The sequence below is a fragment of the Rattus rattus genome, chromosome 1, assembly GCF_011064425.1.
Source record: "Rattus rattus isolate New Zealand chromosome 1, Rrattus_CSIRO_v1, whole genome shotgun sequence".
In the NCBI taxonomy this organism is placed as follows: domain Eukaryota; kingdom Metazoa; phylum Chordata; class Mammalia; order Rodentia; family Muridae; genus Rattus; species Rattus rattus.
The window spans coordinates 108,686,319-108,703,254 of record NC_046154.1 but is presented as its reverse complement, the minus strand read 5'-3'; the positions used below and the strand labels follow the sequence as shown (position 1 = coordinate 108,703,254).

The window sequence follows — 16,936 nt, the reverse complement described above, 5'->3', positions numbered from 1 at the left end:
AACCCAAAAACCAAAGTAAGTACTGTAGTACTAGCCTTGTTCAATAGCAGAACTCTAAAGTTCACTGAAAGACACAGGAGACCTACTGCCATTCTGGCTTTAAAAACCAGGATTGACCTAATTACTGTTCATGAGTAGTAGTTTTTAGACTCTTTACTAAAGATATATGATCATATACGTCAGAAATAGAACTGGAAGGCTGAGTGTTAAACATTTGTCTGAGGCAGGTGTTATAGAATTTTCTTTTAAAAGATTATGTACAAGCAATCTCTTTTTACTTGAGTTCTCCAATGGAATTCCCACAACAGATAAAAATAATTTTCTAACCAGTTGATTCTTACTTCTTTCAGATAAAACTGCTGTGTAACAGAAACAAAATAGGTTAGCTTTATAATATATTTGTTCTATTTGTTAGGACAAGGTTTACCATAAATACCCACTTATAATATCTTCTGCCCAGTGTATATCATAAATTCTAAAATAATAGCGATATGAACTTGCTATAGAATCCATCTAAACAAAATAAACTAAATGTATTCTTAAAAAAAATGGCTAGAAAAGCCTACTGAATATAATTCCTAATGCTTTCCCATCCTGTTTGCTGGCTGGCTGAACTGTGCTGCAACACAAAATGAGGTGTTCTATTATCACCTGCATCATACTAAGCACAACAGGTACTTGTTTTGTTTTTGTTTTTTTTTTATTAACTTGAGTATTTCTTATTTACATTTCGAGTGTTATTCCCTTTCCCGGTTGCTGGGCCAACATCCCCATAATCCCTCCCCCTCCCCTTCTTTATGGGTGTTCCCCTCCCCATCCTCCCCCCATTGCTGCCCTCCCCCCAACAATCACGTTCACTGGGGATTCAGTCACAACAGGTACTTGTTAATGGTAACTCTAGAGTCCCTAACTCATAGTTTCTGTGAGAAGTAAAAGTTATTACAAGTTATCAAACTTATGTCCTTCTTCAACTACCTCCAAATGCTCGCCTAGTCCTTTATCTGTTATTTCTTTTATACCAATACAGTTCAGTTATCTAATGTATATAAACTGCTTTAAGCAGTGCTTGGCACAAAGTCACCAACTACTGATTACTCTCACCACTTCCTGTTTTACAAAGGATGCTTTATGTTACATGCCCTGCAGATTATAAAGTATGATCACTTTAGTAGTTCAACCTAGTTCTCCCAGGAGGGAGAAAGCTTACATCCAAGGCAACTTCTGTATTATTATTTTTCTTATTTAGGACAGAAAAGGTACATGACTTCACAAATGACCAAAGAGATCAAAAACTACTTGTTATATACATTGATATGCGTGTCCCTAAGACATTATCTGAAAGAGTAAATACAAAGAACTAATTAAAAGGGAGTATGACAATTGTACCATAAGCCAGACTGAATATAGCTGTCTCCACACTGCATTACCACCACTGAGGTAGATTCAATCCAAGATCGTTGAAAAATTTTCAGTATATATTTTATTTTCATAATAATGAATCTGATATGTTCTAATGGTCTCTAGTTTCTCATATGTCATCCATACATCATTCATTCCATTCACTTAAAGCATCGTCTTCATGTACAGGTATATCTGTTGGTGACTGGTCAAGTGATGTCGAATCTTTGTACCTCATAGAGCTCATCTCGGACTGTATCTCAGTTGTTGAGGCTTTTGCCCCCCAGAAGGATTTCACTGCCGCCCTGGTGGGATAAAAACATAGGAAATAGAAACAATGTTAATATTTCCATTCTATAGAAGTGCCTTTTACTCAAGTTTTAACTCAGATAAGCCAGGTTCATCACTGATGAACCTCAGATGTGTCAGGTCTAATATACATATTGTCAGGGTTTGTTTTTAAGGGAATCAGGAGGTTACAATAGCCAAGTTTTAAGGCAGGGAGAGCTACAATTAAGCAGCAAAAGTATTCATTCTTTTTTTAATTTTAAACAGCTGCTTTGTAAAGTTATAAAATCCTCATCTGAAAGCTCTCCCGTGCTTGGGAAGAAATCATGACCTTGTTTTGAAAAGCATCCATATACAAGCTGGAGTAGCCTGGGAGGAGAGCATCAGGGTACAAGCAGGAGACCCCGTGGGGCAATGGCCTGAGCTACAGTGCAAATATGTGGGGATTGAGGAAGATGTCAACCAGAGTGGACACATCCCAACCATTCACCTACCAATTTATGATTATGAAAATCAATACAAAGATCACAAATATGCAGATGATGACTCCTATGGTCAGCACGAAGACTAAGACGGCATCAGTGTCTGGTCTGGTGGATCTTTTCATCTGCAATTCTAAAAGTAGAGAAACATCCAGTGATGGGTGCCGCCAGACGCAAGTGGGGAATGACATCTAAATGGGCCATTCCTGTAAAGTAATTTGTGGATATATTCTCACTTTTTGAGATAAATAGAGTAATTGTTGGCAATAGGGTAGGGTCATAGCTTCCTAACAAACTGGGGGAAGACTTTCTCAAACGGCCTATTCTGGCTATACTTCTGATTTCTTTGGATTTCAGCCTGCCTATTCATTTATCAAGTGACTTATTTCAGCAAGCTGAAGTTTTTAATTTTGATTCAGTCTGATTTATTCAATGTTACCTTTTCTGGTGATTGTTTGAGTCATGGCTAAGAAACCTAAGAAGCCTATTGCTAAATCATACAGACTTTCTCTCATTTCCTCTTTCAAACTTCAGATACCTAAATTTTATGCCCAGTATTCTGATTTACCCCTGATGTTTTAAATATAAGCTTGGGGTTGAGATTCATTGTTCTCACATACTCATAAGTCAGATATTCTCTTTCTGCATATCAGGCTGTTGAGGAGCAGAGCCAGTCTGCGAATGTGTGCCAGCATCATGATTCCATTGGCTGGAGGTGGGACAGCATGTATCGGTAATACCGTTTGTGAAAAGCGTTAGCTTCCCAATGGTTCTTTTGTTTCCCAAATTCTAAAATACACAAAAATAACCCATACAGAAAAGGACCATATGACTAAATACTATATTATACAGGTAAGTAAACCAGAGACCAGAGAGGTCTAATTATTTGTCTAAACTATGATTTGACTATTTTACCATTTTAATTTTACTACATACCACTCTCTGAGAAGTGATCTTGTGCGTAGCAATCTCCTGGTTTGTTCCTATCCTCTTAGTGCTGCAGATTATAACCTGCTTTTGTCATTGGTCATATACTGTAAAGGAAGTTTAGTGATTCCCTTTAAAGAGTCCTATGCACAATCACAAAGGTGCATTTATATTTGTATTCCAATATTAAAAAATTAGTCATTTCAGATTTGGAGAAGTAGGAGGTCTTTAAAACAGAAAGACAATGTTTAGGAGTACATTCTGAAGGAAAATGCAAAGTTCATTTGATTTCATTCACTAGCACCTAATATCAGCTGAGAGGACGGAGCTCTTCCCTGCTGAAGAGTAGTCATCTTGCAAGGACCACATGGACCACCTGTATATCTAATTTCCTTAAGAAAGCTGAATTTCCTCTTAAAATTTTCTAATAAAACTTTAATGTAATTAAGATTAATGAAAAATGAGTTGAATTCCAATGCTTAATGTTTTAAATAAACACAGCTTATCAATACCAAAACAAAGTACCATAAATTGGGTGACTTAATAGCACAAATTTGTTTCATATTCTGGATCCTATAAATCACTTAAAAATGTATTGTGGAGCCCAGTGAGTCTGGGGGTGCTGTCTTCTCAGCTTTTGGTAGCCCAGCTTGGATCTGCTTTCATGTGCCTGTTGTTCCCTACCCCCACCTGGCCTCTCTCATTTCTCTTCCTTTCTTTCTTTACTACCCCTTTCTTCTCTTACATCTTCCTCTCTTACTTCTTCCCTTACTCCCTTCTTTTCCCAAAGTTCTCTTTACTGACTTCTTTGTATATTTACAATCTAAGTACTGAAAAGTTAGGACATCAACATATCTTAGGGGCATACAATTAAATCCACAAACAATGCCTAATTATGGAAGACAATAATTGTGAGTGGAAATATGATAAAGGAGAAAAGAATTAAATTTTTCTCCTTTTCTTCTCCCCTGTTTGTTTGTCTCTCTGTCTGTCTCTGTCTCTTTTCCCCTCCCCCCACTCCTCTCTGGGACAGGGTTTCTTTACATTGCCCTGGCTGTCCTGGAACTTACTATATGGACCAAGCTGGCCTCGAAACTGAGAGATCAGCTTGCCTCTGCTTCTCAATGCTGAGATTAAAGGCATACACCATTACATCTCCAGAATTTTTCATTAGCTACATCTATCCTAAAGATATTCCTATTGTATATTTGACTCATTCCAATAATGTAGAGTGTCAATTATTTGTAACAAACATATTTATTTGATTTAAAGACAAACAAAATGTCTAGGGCCTGAGTGTGCCAATTGTCATAGTTACTGAAACATCCTGACATTTTGTTGTTTAAGTGTGCATGTAATAAGTGGCAGAGTACTTCACCATCCCCGGGCTGTTTCAAGAAAAGAAAAGTCAACATTATCTCAATGAAGAACAAGAATTTGGAGTCTCTGCTCTCTTAGCTTACACACCAATGGATAATGTTCCTAATTGTGAAAAGTGCTAACTACTAAAACACTCCTATTAGGGGCCAGGCAGTGAGGACCAAGTCCACAAATGACACAGACACCAACAGCATCATAAGCTATGGCAAGTTGAGAATGTTTATAAAGCTTGCTGGTCCTCCAGTTTTTCTGTCTTCTTGTGCTTTTCTTAGTAGTTACTTGCCACTGAAATTATCTTACTGATAATGTTTCAACACAATGGTTTTATACCTCAAAATGTTTTGTAAGTTGCAAACTAGGATACATCAAGAAAGTTTAACTAGTAAACATTTATTTTTAAATCTCTCTAAAACCCTTTGTAGCTTATTCTCATTTCAATAAAGGGCACGGCTGGGCATGGTCTCCGGATTACAAGAAATAGCTTCAGGAAATGCAGATTCCCTTAAAGTTACCTACCACTTCTAGAAGATTTATATATAAAGACATTTCTCTGGGAATAAGAATTCTAGAACATTTAATGATTTAATGAATCTCATCTTGACTACATCTGAAATCAGCTAAAAGCCAAGCAGATGAGCACACTCGTGAGAGAATTTTCTTGACTGGATCATTTGAGGTGGAAAGGCTCCTCCTAAGTCTGGCCCATACCTTCTGGTGCCAGGCCACATAAAATGACAAGGAGGAAGGATGCTTCTGCCTGCTTGTCCTCGATCTTGCTAGCACGTTCATCTAGCCCAATGCTGAGGCATGGCTTTGCTGGTATTAGAACCTATTTCTTCAAGACTCCAATTTAGTTGGAAGATCAGCTGAGGAACCCAGTCTTATGGACCTAACACCAATGAATTCTTGGCCTTCCACAAGGAGACTGACATTGTTGGGGTATTTGAACCATAGCCGGTAAACCACTCTAATAAATCCCCCTTGATACTTATGCTATCACTTCTCTTCCTTTGGAGAATCCTAACACAAGTAAGTTCTTAAAAGAACTTGTGACCAAATACTCCTACCAACAAAGAGAATGACATTAAAGATGGTTAAGAGAAACTGAATCAAAGGAAACAGAAGATGCTATAGGTTAAACTGAATGCACATAGACATATTTCACACTTCACAGGAAAAACAATTTCTAATACACAAAGTCATGTTCAAAGCTAGATCAAGAACTTTAACACTGAATTATCAAAAACATAATTTAAAGCCAGCCATGATAGCACATCACACCTTTAACACCAGCACTAAAAAAAGCAGAGACAAGCTGATGAGGTAAAGGCCAGCCTTTCCTGGTGAGTTCCAGAATAGCCAGGGCTACTTAGAGAAACCCTATCTCAACACACACACACACACACACACACACACACACACACACACACACACACACACACACACACACACACACTCAAATGGATTACTCTAAAAATAAATGCTCTGATTTTTTAAGTCTTAATTATATTTTTTCTGTAATCATGCATGACAATCCATTTGTCTATCTTCATTTTCATAGTGGAAATAAGGCACCAATATATTTCAAGTTGAAGATCTATGCTTTATTTTTTAACGGTGTCCTCTTTATTTCAATATTCATTTATGGGTGTATATGAGTACTTTCTTTGCATATATGTTGGTACACCAGAAGAGAGCATGACATCCTATTAAAGAGCTGCCATGGGAGTACTGGAAATTGTACTCAGAACCTATGGAAGAGCAGCCAGTGCCCTTGGCTGGGCCAGCTTTACCCCAGGACTGGTTTTTAAAGGAATAGCTTCTTGAAATTCATGTGCCATATCCATATTGATCTACGGAATCAGCAGCTCTAGGGTGGTGCTGGTAGAGATGTGTTTTTAAAATCCCATTAGGTTGAGTTGATGTTCCTGAAAGTAAGTTTGGAGCATAAACAGAGCAAAGCACTACCGGATACTTACCAGTTGTTGTATAGACTGTGAACTTAACAGATGCCACCATTTCATTATTGTCCAAGGTGTCACACTCGAAAGCCATAGGATGAAGTTCTCTTGGTACTTCCAGGACTGCTGAGTCATTTATCAGTATAACAGGTTGCTATTAAGGAGAAAAGTAGGAGCGGTCTTGACTGGGTTCACTTAAATGACAACAGAGACAGTGAAAGACAAGTAGACTTGCTAGATCATCAGCAAACACAGTAGGTTGCCAATGGCAGGAGCATTCCTCTAAGGAAAGGAGAGTTGCTCATGTTCTTGTCCTGATATGTAACTGACTGTATATATGATTTCCAATCAGATTCTTTAGACTTCAAATACCAACCCTGTTGGCTATGGCCAGTACTATCTGTGCTAGTCAGCGTTTGTCCACTTGACACAAGTTAGGGTCATCTGGCAAGAGGGAACCTCAGTTGAGAAAGTGCCTCTATCTAACTGGTCTGTTGGCAAGTCTGCAGGGATGTTTTCTTGATTAGTGGTTGACGTGAGTCGGTCCAGAACCAATGTGGTGGGAGTCACTCTGGGCAGGTGGTCTTGGGATGTATAAGAAAGTGGGCAGAGCAAGCCCTGGAGAGAAAGTATCCATGGTTCTGCTTCGGGGTCCGTCCCCGATTCCCCATAGTGATGAACTGTTACTTGGAACTGTAAGCTTCAGTAAGCTATTTCCTCCCCAAGTTGGCTTTGGTTAGTGTTTTATCACAGCAACTGAAAGGCAAACTAAGACACTTTCTATACCACAATTACTCATCTGCAAAACAGTACAATTTACCTTTAAGACTATAGAGTTGTTATATGTCTTTTAAGTGAGCTCTAACCATTTGATGATCTGGCATTTAAAACACCTTTAATTGATGTTATCTATTATTTATCGTGTCACACCTATATAACCCAATAAGCATCTTGATTGCAAAACAGGATATATCATAAAATGGGTGAGTTTAAGTTACGATTATAGAGGATCCTAAGACATATGTACTTTTAGCCTGACAAAAAATTAAATTCCAATCATATAATAAAGTTTATGATTTTTTTAACTCCAGTTTTCAAATTGTTTTCTTAAAACATCAGAACTGGGTGCCAAATGTTATCAGCCACTGAAAAGACAAGATTATACACAGTCTACTTACTTGATCTGGCTTTAGGAGCTTCCATACATATTTGAAACGATTTTCAGGAGATATATGGATACATGATAGTCTAGCACTTTCAAGACTTTCAGAAATTGGTCTACCCCCTGAAAAAAAAAAAAGCAAAAACAGGCAATACCACTGGGCATAGAACTGCTTTATCTAGCCATACTTTTTTAATAAGCAATTTTAATTATATCAGCAACAAAGGATCAGGAGACATAACACTATCAAGACACTGAGAATACTATAATCACATCCGTGGTGTGTGTGTGTGTGTGTGTGTGTGTGTGTGTGTGTGTGTGTGTGTGTGTGTATACATATGAGAGATTGGCTCTGAAAATCCAACTTTCTAATTTCTCCAGTTGAATAAACAGATCCAAAGTTATGATGGAGTCTTCTGATCATCCCTGAGACGATAACAAAAGGCCAGGTTAGAATCCAGTCTCAAATCCTATGTCCCTCCAGTGCCAAATAGTTTTATTGTGAGGAAAACTGCATTCTCTGAGAACCCTTTCTCATATTGCGATACTGTAGTAAAAGGCCACCCTCAGACACAGAAACCTACTGGATGCTGAAGACACTGATCTTGTAATTGATGACAGAGGCATCACCAAAGGAAACAGGAGAGCAGACACCAAGGCTCTTCATTTGAATGCGGGAAAATATGGAGAGGAAAAGGCATCCAACTTAGTCATATGTCTGAACCTGGAGATCTGCCCATGGCTTCTAATTTAGGGTTATGAAACCTCGTTGAAATGTCAGAAAAGCCTGATACAAACAACTCCAAGTTCCCAGTTTAAGGTTTGCTAATCTACAGGTAAAATGTCATGGCATCAAGTGTTCCACTTCAGGGCAGACTCAAACACAGACCCCAGGCCCAGTGAAGCAGCAGCACATCACGGTCTACACATCACTGAAAGGTGCATCAAAGCAGGGCTACCTAGAGCTCTGACTGTCTAGAGATGGAGAATTTAATTTTTTATTATTTCTCTCAATCAGTTGATGAGTGTCCCTGTACTAAGTAGTAGGTTGAGGTTAAAGGTATTTTCCCAGCACAAACCCTCCTTCAGCAAATATGATTCAACTTACAGCCACAATCAACAGGTCCACGGCATTCTTCCACACGAACAACACATTTGGATTCACCTCCAGGGCATCCATTGGTTAAAATTACTTCTCTGATACCAACACCTTTAGTTAAAGAAATGAGCAAATGCTCAAAGAAAAGTAACTGCAATGCATCTTTCGTCTCATGCGGTCTATACTCTCTTCAGGTAAATTTTGTTTTATTTTGAGAATGTTCTCTTAATTTTAAAAATTAAATCCCCAAGTTCAGTATGACAACACATAGAATTTTTGTAGACTCCCCTGCTCCACTGATTTCCTAAAATGGTATTTCCTCAAGAATGTTTCATAAGATTCACGGTTGCTATTCCCATTAGGAAAAAGATTCTATGTGCTCACATGAACATTTGAAAATATTACGATACTGTTAAAAGGACCTCTTTAGTACAGAAGTTTTGGGGAACTTATAGTATGCTAACACTGTCATATATAATTCTCCATTGACTAAAATATTAACATTTTATATTTTAGTATCTTTGAAATCAAAACTTATTTATAAATGTGCATATTTTAAATTGATACCATTTTTCCTTTTTAGAGTACATAAAATATGCTTCCTAAAGCCAATTAAACTCTCATTTGAAATAACACATAGTATTACACAAATTTATTTGATCATGAGATTTGGGGTTGGAGCTTCTGAAAGAAATTCCAAAATCATATTTTACAAGAATGCTACTTTTTAATAGCTGTATTGACAAAGTCTCTATATTAAGTATAGTCTCTATATTAACTATTATGCACACCTCTATTTCTAGCAAGATACTCTTTCTGAAACTGTCACACATCTTATCAGGAAATCAAATGGCTACTAGCTGATCCTAGAGTCAGTGGTTGCTAGATCCATTCTGTAATGAACGACTTAATAGGCTGGGGAGTCTATGTTCATCTTCTGGTCTGCTAGAGGCCCTTTTCAGCCCCTAACAAGGAGTTAATCATAAGCTCTTTCCATCGAAAGGAAAGGTTGAAGATGAAGGTGGCTTACAAATTTAAGAATGCATGCATACAAGTCACCTGGAGAGCTTTCTAAACATGCAAACTCTGACCCAGTCTTGAGAAAGTCTGAAATCCTGTATTTCTAACAAGCTCCTTGGTGATGTTACCCCTTTGAGGGTTAAGGAAATGGACCTCACAGGATCATGAGAAGGAAGGCTGGAAGATTAATAAAGTTGTAAAAATCACTCTGCTGTGGAAAGTTCTCAAGCAGCAGCAACAACAAAAGAGGTAAATTACAACCGAGAATTTGGGCTATTTTATGATTACTGTCATTTTGACTGTCACTACAAAGCTATGATCAGAACCCTGTTTTAAGCTGCATTAGGTAAAAATGCCTCCCAGGAAGGAGAAGGAGGGGGTGTGTGGAGAGCTGCTGCCTACTGGGAACAGGGTTTAGTCTGAGGTACTGAAAGTGTTCTGCTGCTAACACTGATGCAGCAATGTCAGGGCCACTGAACTGTATACTAGACAATGGTTAAACAGAACATTTCACGTTGTGCATATTTTTAGCACACACATTAAAAAACTGTCAACTTTAGTAATTCCAAAAATTTCACCTAGAAAGAAGTCTGATGTAGATGTGTACAGATTAGAATCCCATCACTGTTCTTTCTCAGCTAGCTTCTACTTGGGAGAAACCATTTCATTTGTTAGTCATCTACTGCTCTCTCATCATGCCGATTCCAGGCAATGGCTACAAAACCCAGAGACCTTCCAACATAAGCAAGAGCAGCTTCCTTGTGAACTGATCCAGACTTCAGACTCCTACACCCTTCCACAGTCCTAGGCTGTTATCAACTGCGTCAGTCAACCATTGGCTCTAACACGTTTAGGGTAGCTGTTTAAGGCGCAGATCTCAATCCTATGTAAGATATTTTGTTTAAGATTTCTATTTATGGAATGGACATTCTCATGTTCCTTCACCATTGCTCATCTCACAAAAATAACCTCTTTTCTCCAAAATAGGACCGTAAGTTAGAGAAACAGAGTATTTGTAATAGTTTATTACAAATGAGCCTAAGTCTTGGCAAGGTTGCCAAAATAGTGTGGGAATGCATCTGTTAGATCCACTGAAGATCCCCCATCTTTGAACATCTGTGAAGCAGGATTTTAGTTTAGTGAGGATAGTTTTTATGCAAAAATACCCCAAACCTAAAATACACCCTTTAAAGCAAATACCTAGTGTTGTGTGTGAAATATAATAGGCATAGAAATGCAACATGAAGAACATATAAAAAGTACAGAAATTACAAATAATTGGCATTTAATCTTGGAAGTCAGTATTCATTGTTGGTTTGGACTGTGTTACTTACCACACGTGACTGTGCACATTCCGAATTCTACTTCTTTGACTACTGTTTTGTTCTGAACTAAACATAAAGTTAAAAAACATTATTTAATCATAGGAAGACTTTAAGTGACAAGCTTCTTAATTGTGAGGTAAAGGGTTCGAGTAATTTGTCATATGATCAACAGGATCTTTTTAATGGTCTATTAAAACCAGGAGAGCAAAGTTGCCCCTCATATAAATACAGATATCACCATTCTAAATCAAAAGAATCCTGAACTTTAAAGAATATTCATTAAGTTAGGAATAACTACATTTGCTTTTGAATCTCATATATATAACACAAGGCTTTTCCTCACTAGCTAATAAACAGTGAATTAAAATCCAACTGAAAAAGTATAACAGAACACATACATAACAGCCCCTGACCTTTAGGAACCATTTTGAAATATTCTCTATTTTCTATGAAAAAAGAAAAAGTAATAAACTGTAATTCAAAACCATTTACATTTCTAATTAAGTCTTCATACCAAGTATGCGTTAAAATTATAAACTAATAAATTTCACTCATTTTGCAGGTTTGGATGGCAAATTTCAATGTTTCTAACATTCCATTCCACAATGCTTAATTTAGTATGGTTATCTATCTTCTATATATTATATATAATATATAATACGACTATATATAATATGTAGGGTATATATGTATATAGAATTATTTGAATATATAATTATTTGAGAAGCGCAGTTGTCTTTCTTCTAAATCACATTTTCTTTCTATTTTCCTTTTGTTGTGTTTTGGAGGCGGGATCCTGCTACCTAGCACAGACTGGCCTTGAACATGGTGGTCCTCTTGTTTCAGCTTCTCTAGGATTACAGGTATGAGCCACCGTGCTAGGACATTTGCTTTTCCCTAATTATTCTGAAGTTTACCATGAGTTCCTGTAGTTACAGATAGAACCAAGACTTCAAAAACACAAGTTAAATCTAAAATCTCAACAGAATAAAACAGACAGTAACAGGCTACTAAAGGAGAATGTTACAAAGCACCGGATCTTCAGGAACAAATCACACGGAAAACACAGGCAACTCAAAGTCCAAAACACAGCTCCTATCACCAATTAGCTGTCTCGATTGGAGCAAAGCAACTGAAGTCTGTCAGACCCCATTAGCCCTTTGTAAAGACCGCAAAGCCTGTCTACCTCACTTGATAGCTAACACTGGATGGACTGTGAAAGCAGTCCATAGACTGCATAGGACTACATTCATTGAAGACACAACAGTAAACCCAGCTCGAACTCACTTTGTAGTTACTCATTCCAGATTCCTAATTTTTCCCCATTTTCAGTATTGTAAAATATGAACGGTTTCACAGACTTCACCTGGTTCTGTACTTGCAAGCGTCAAATAGAGAGCAGGCATTTGATGTGTATAATTAAATTAACATTGAGTTTGTTAAATGACTGGGACTATCACGATGATAAATTTGAATTGACATTTTACTGCTTGGAAGGCTCGAATACTTTCACTTGGCATATTATGAGGCATAAGCTAAAAACTGGACCCTGAGCATAGAATCCTCAGAGAATGACTTCTGGACCATCAACAACCATCTGCCAGTCAGCTCTATTATTCACTACCTATATTACTCTAGGAAAACACAAAGTTCCTTCCTATTTGAGTTTCCTCAGAGGGAGAAAGAAAGGACGAGGAGACGAAACCAGACAATATCTAAAGATTCAAGTTTCATATCTTTTGATGTGCTGAGTATCCACTTAGACACCTTTCAAAATTGGAAACCCTACAAGGGTAGCTCAAGAAAATGATACATATCTATCCGTACTTCAGGTGGCATTTGTCAAAGTTCCCATTACATAACAATGTAGCAAATGAAAAAAAGTCTTATTATCAGTACCTCAGTAAGAGCCACAGATGCTAGTTAATTGTTTGGTGTCAGTGTATGTATAAGGAATGACGTACCAAAGGCCTGTCTTCCTCAACATTTTATTAACGACCTGTAAAAAGAACCGGGTAACATGCAGGCTGAATCTGGGGTCCAGAAAATATATCTGATGATAAATTTGATGTGATAGCAAGAGGGTTGAGGAAGGGCCAAATCTAACAAAAACGAAACCTCAAGTCAAAGTCCTAGAGGTCGAAATCTCGACTGTCCAAGATTACTGGGTGCAGTGACATGAGAGAAGAAAAAGTAAAAGCCACCAACAATCGCAGCAGTGAGCTTGGAAAGAGGCAAGAATGGAGCAAGGATCGCTAAAGCCTCCCAGAGCCTGGTGCACAGCCTGTAGGTGATCGTCCCACTGGACAATGTGACTGTTGGCACTCATCAGGGTCAAACTGGAATCCTCAACCTGTTTCTTTGAGGAGAGGAGATTACTCTCTCAGGACTTTTACTCTTTCTTAGAATGGAGGACCTATTTTTCACTCTATTTTTTTTTTTCAGTACTGGGTATTAACCTGGAATCTCACACTAGGTCAGTGTTCTAACCTGAGCTCATTCTTTGCCCCTACTCCTCATTTTGTTTTTAAGAAAGGTTTCATTGCATTACCCAGGCTGGCCTTGAATTCACTTTGCATGCCAAGTTGACCTTCAATTTACAATATTCCCGCCTTCAGCCTCTAAAGTAGCCGGGAGATAAACCTGTGCCACCAGGCTCAACCACAGTTAGGTTTTTACCGCGTGAAACACATTTTACAATTTTCTATATATGACTCTAGGACCCCTTCATAGGCCTAAGAGCATATTGATATAGAATGTTAATAAAGCACATAAAGGAGAGGCTAAATTAATCTAACAGACCCTGGTTCCCTTTATCTTGAAGTGTTTCTTTCATCACTAGAGTAATTAGGTAATAGATAAATAACAGAGTTATTTCCAACTCTACTTAAAAAAAAAAAAAAAAAAAAAAAACTAAAATGGTCAAACTGAAGACTGACCGGAATTGCCTAGTATGACAAGCGGTTATGAAATAGAGCAAAGCTGAGAAGTCACCTCCCCAGCTTCTCTCCTCTCACTGCCTGAGGGTCTCCCAGGAATGTGCAACCGTCTAGACATGCCCTCCATGTAGTCTGCTTCTCATGAACGGTCAGCAGGGTTCACCAGAGATAAACAAAGTTAACGTTTGACAAGTGGGTTTTTTTTTCTGTACCTTTTGTTTTTGCCTGATCATGGCCAAGGGGAAAATGAACAGGTAAAACATTTTGCAATTAAGAAATTGAATAACGAAGAAGGACAAATAGCAATCAATATACACGGCAAATATACAAGGTGCAGTTAGTCATGTAATCAAGATCTCAGTGATGCTTTGCCTCTTGGCTGAATAGCTTGGATTTTCTCCAGCTTAGCAAGTAGACATGGAGTTTCTAAAGATGGAGAAGACATACTACATCTTCCAAATGAAAGGGCTTTCTCCTGAAATACTCTGTTACAAAACTTGAACCATTTTGGTTTTCTAATAGCACAAGGACAGTGCTACTTCCCTTTCCAGGCTCATACATAGAATTAACTTGGTAAGATATGTAAGTGGATAAATAATGACAATAAGTCTCTGTGTGGGGTCTCAAAGAAAATAGATGATGTTGACATATTAAAACTCATTAATCTTCCAATTGCTTACAAATCTGAAGATGAAAATGCTTTGCGAGTATGCGGCAAAATGGCATTCTCACTGAAGAAAGGCATGCCTTTCCTATTTCCCCTAAGTATTGTGTTTTGACAGTCGTGTAAAAAGAACCACAAGAATGATGAACTAAACTCTACTGGAGATGCTGACGTTGAATTTACATGATGGATACATTCCAATTTCATGCCTAATGGTTGAGAATTTAGGTTCATCCAAGTTATTTGCCCAGTTTTGAGTATGTATAGCTTTAAAGGTAGGACATACAAAAATTCACGGTATTAGAAGACTGAAATGTCTACCAAAGTTTCCCACCAAGGGTTTTTGCTTGAAGCTGACTTAAAAGTAAAAAGAAAGGAAAGGAAGAAAAAAATATATATACTAGCTAGTAAATGAGGACAACAGTTTTCACAGGTCCACCAGGCCTACAAGGATCATGCCAGTTTACCAGGATCTGTAAAGTTCGTATGTCTGCCTCCACTTCTGAACTCAGTCAGCCCAGCGAAAGCTCTTAGGCATGGCACTGTAGGTCTACAATTTCAGAGGATGCATGAATTCTCAGAATCCCACAGATGTAGAAACTGAAGGACTAAAAGAATCTGTGCATTTAACTTTTGGATTTGAAGGCAAAGGATTATACATCCATTGCTAGAAGGTGGCCTAAGTATTACTGAGCACTTGACATCTGCACGTTTCCTTGGACTGGTTTAACACTAAAACTGTTCAAAGACCAAAAGCAGTGCTTAGAATGGTCTCTTCTGCAGTCCCCCCTTCCTCGCATTTCCAAAGTCAAGGAGCTCTTCAAATCTCTGCCATGTTGCCAAGGCAGGATCCCCAGTAACCTCAGTCAATTCCTTTCTGATGCTGAAAGTCACTATCTGTGATCACTCACACTCTATGTACAGACTGAGAAGATACGAGAAAACAAAAACAAAAACAAAAAACAAAAAAAACAAAAGACACCAAGACGATGGCTGCGGGGGTCATGGGTTGGGGTGGGAATCATCCTCCTTTAAAAGTCTGCCACCTTGCTATTGACCTACCCGCATGAGAGTTACTCAGGAACCGTGCACAACAGTTTTATAAGGTTCTCTTGCTCAAGGAGCCAGGAATATAAGCCGTGTTTATGGAACCAAACACGGGTTTGTTTCCTTCTCTCTTGTGTTAATACATCATATTCTGACAATGTCTTTACTTGGACCTTTTGGTTGTCCGTTGCCCCTATTTGAAGGATAAACACCACACTGCCTGCTGTCAGGGTGCTGAGGGCTTCACCAAGATGATGGGAGCTCTGGGACAATTTTGTCGGTATAGTCAGCAGTGATAGGAATTTGACGGAACTTGAGTTCCCATATCAAGAACAGGAAAGGACAAGAATGTCAACCATTTTGGAACTTGAAAAAATAGAACTACCACTATGGGAAGATGACTGCAGAGTATAACACACACACACACACACACACACACACACACACACACACACACACACACGAATTCCCCATAGTGAGGGGGTACTTCATTTCTTAAAAATTTCCTTCTCCAAAGTAAGTCAAATATTTCTGTAGCAATTTCTAATTTGCACTTATTTTCCCAGAGCCTTTGACATTAGCACCTTGTTTTTACAGGCCTTAAGATGCACAAAGTGTGTAAACTCTGGGCTGATGTGAACGCCAAAAACTCTACAGAAGATGGCACAGGTAATTCTTTTCTACAAAAGGATGGGCTTCTGGCCTCTTCAGGGGCCTCCTGTACCCAAGAAGCCACTGCCCTCACCCTCTTCCTCGGCCTCGATCGTGGTATCAGTCTCAACCACTTCGCCTTCGTTCTCAATCTCCTCCTCGGGCTCGTTCTCGCTGCTGCTCTCGCCCTCGCGGGCCATGCCGGGATCCTGGATGGAGGAGGTGACATTCGATGCCTGCGAGGCCTGCAGGCCCACCAGGATCAGCCATCCGAGGGCCAGCAGCCAAGCGGGGCAGCCTGCGCCCCTGGCGCGCATGCTTCTCGGCCTCACGGCCGCCCAACGCACAATCGCAGCCCCGGCTCTGGAGGAGAGGCGCTTCGAACAGTGGCCGGAAGGCGCTGCGCTGCGAAGCTCACCGTGTCTGGCAACCATTGAGGCGTCACTGCGCGTCACCCCGTTCGAAGCACGGACTTCAAGAGCCAGGGCGCTGAGGGCGACACCAGGAACTCATGTGGGCGGGAGGGGGAGGGGGAAGGGGAGAGAAGGGCAAGGGCGGGGCTTCCGGCGCTCTTTCCGGCCTGCCCTCACTTC

The 16,936-nt window shown here is 39.1% G+C and overlaps 1 protein-coding gene across 2 annotated transcripts; it reads right to left on the bottom strand.

Annotated features, from left to right (window-relative positions):
* Positions 1-1,465: 1,465 nt before the first annotated feature.
* Spaca1 (sperm acrosome associated 1) lies at positions 1,466-16,660 on the bottom strand. 2 transcript variants are annotated; one of them, XM_032890154.1, is made up of 7 exons: positions 16,438-16,660; positions 11,052-11,108; positions 8,707-8,808; positions 7,615-7,721; positions 6,455-6,590; positions 2,181-2,301; positions 1,466-1,703 (listed from the first exon to the last, which is right to left on the bottom strand). In XM_032890154.1, the coding sequence occupies exons 1-7, from the start codon at positions 16,658-16,660 to the stop codon at positions 1,547-1,549; spliced, it is 903 nt and encodes a 300-aa protein (XP_032746045.1). In that variant the 3' UTR covers positions 1,466-1,546. The 2 variants fall into 2 exon arrangements, with proteins under 2 accessions (XP_032746045.1, XP_032746038.1); XM_032890147.1 differs by having other exon boundaries at positions 1,547-1,703; positions 16,432-16,660.
* Between the last annotated feature and the right edge of the window lie 276 nt (positions 16,661-16,936).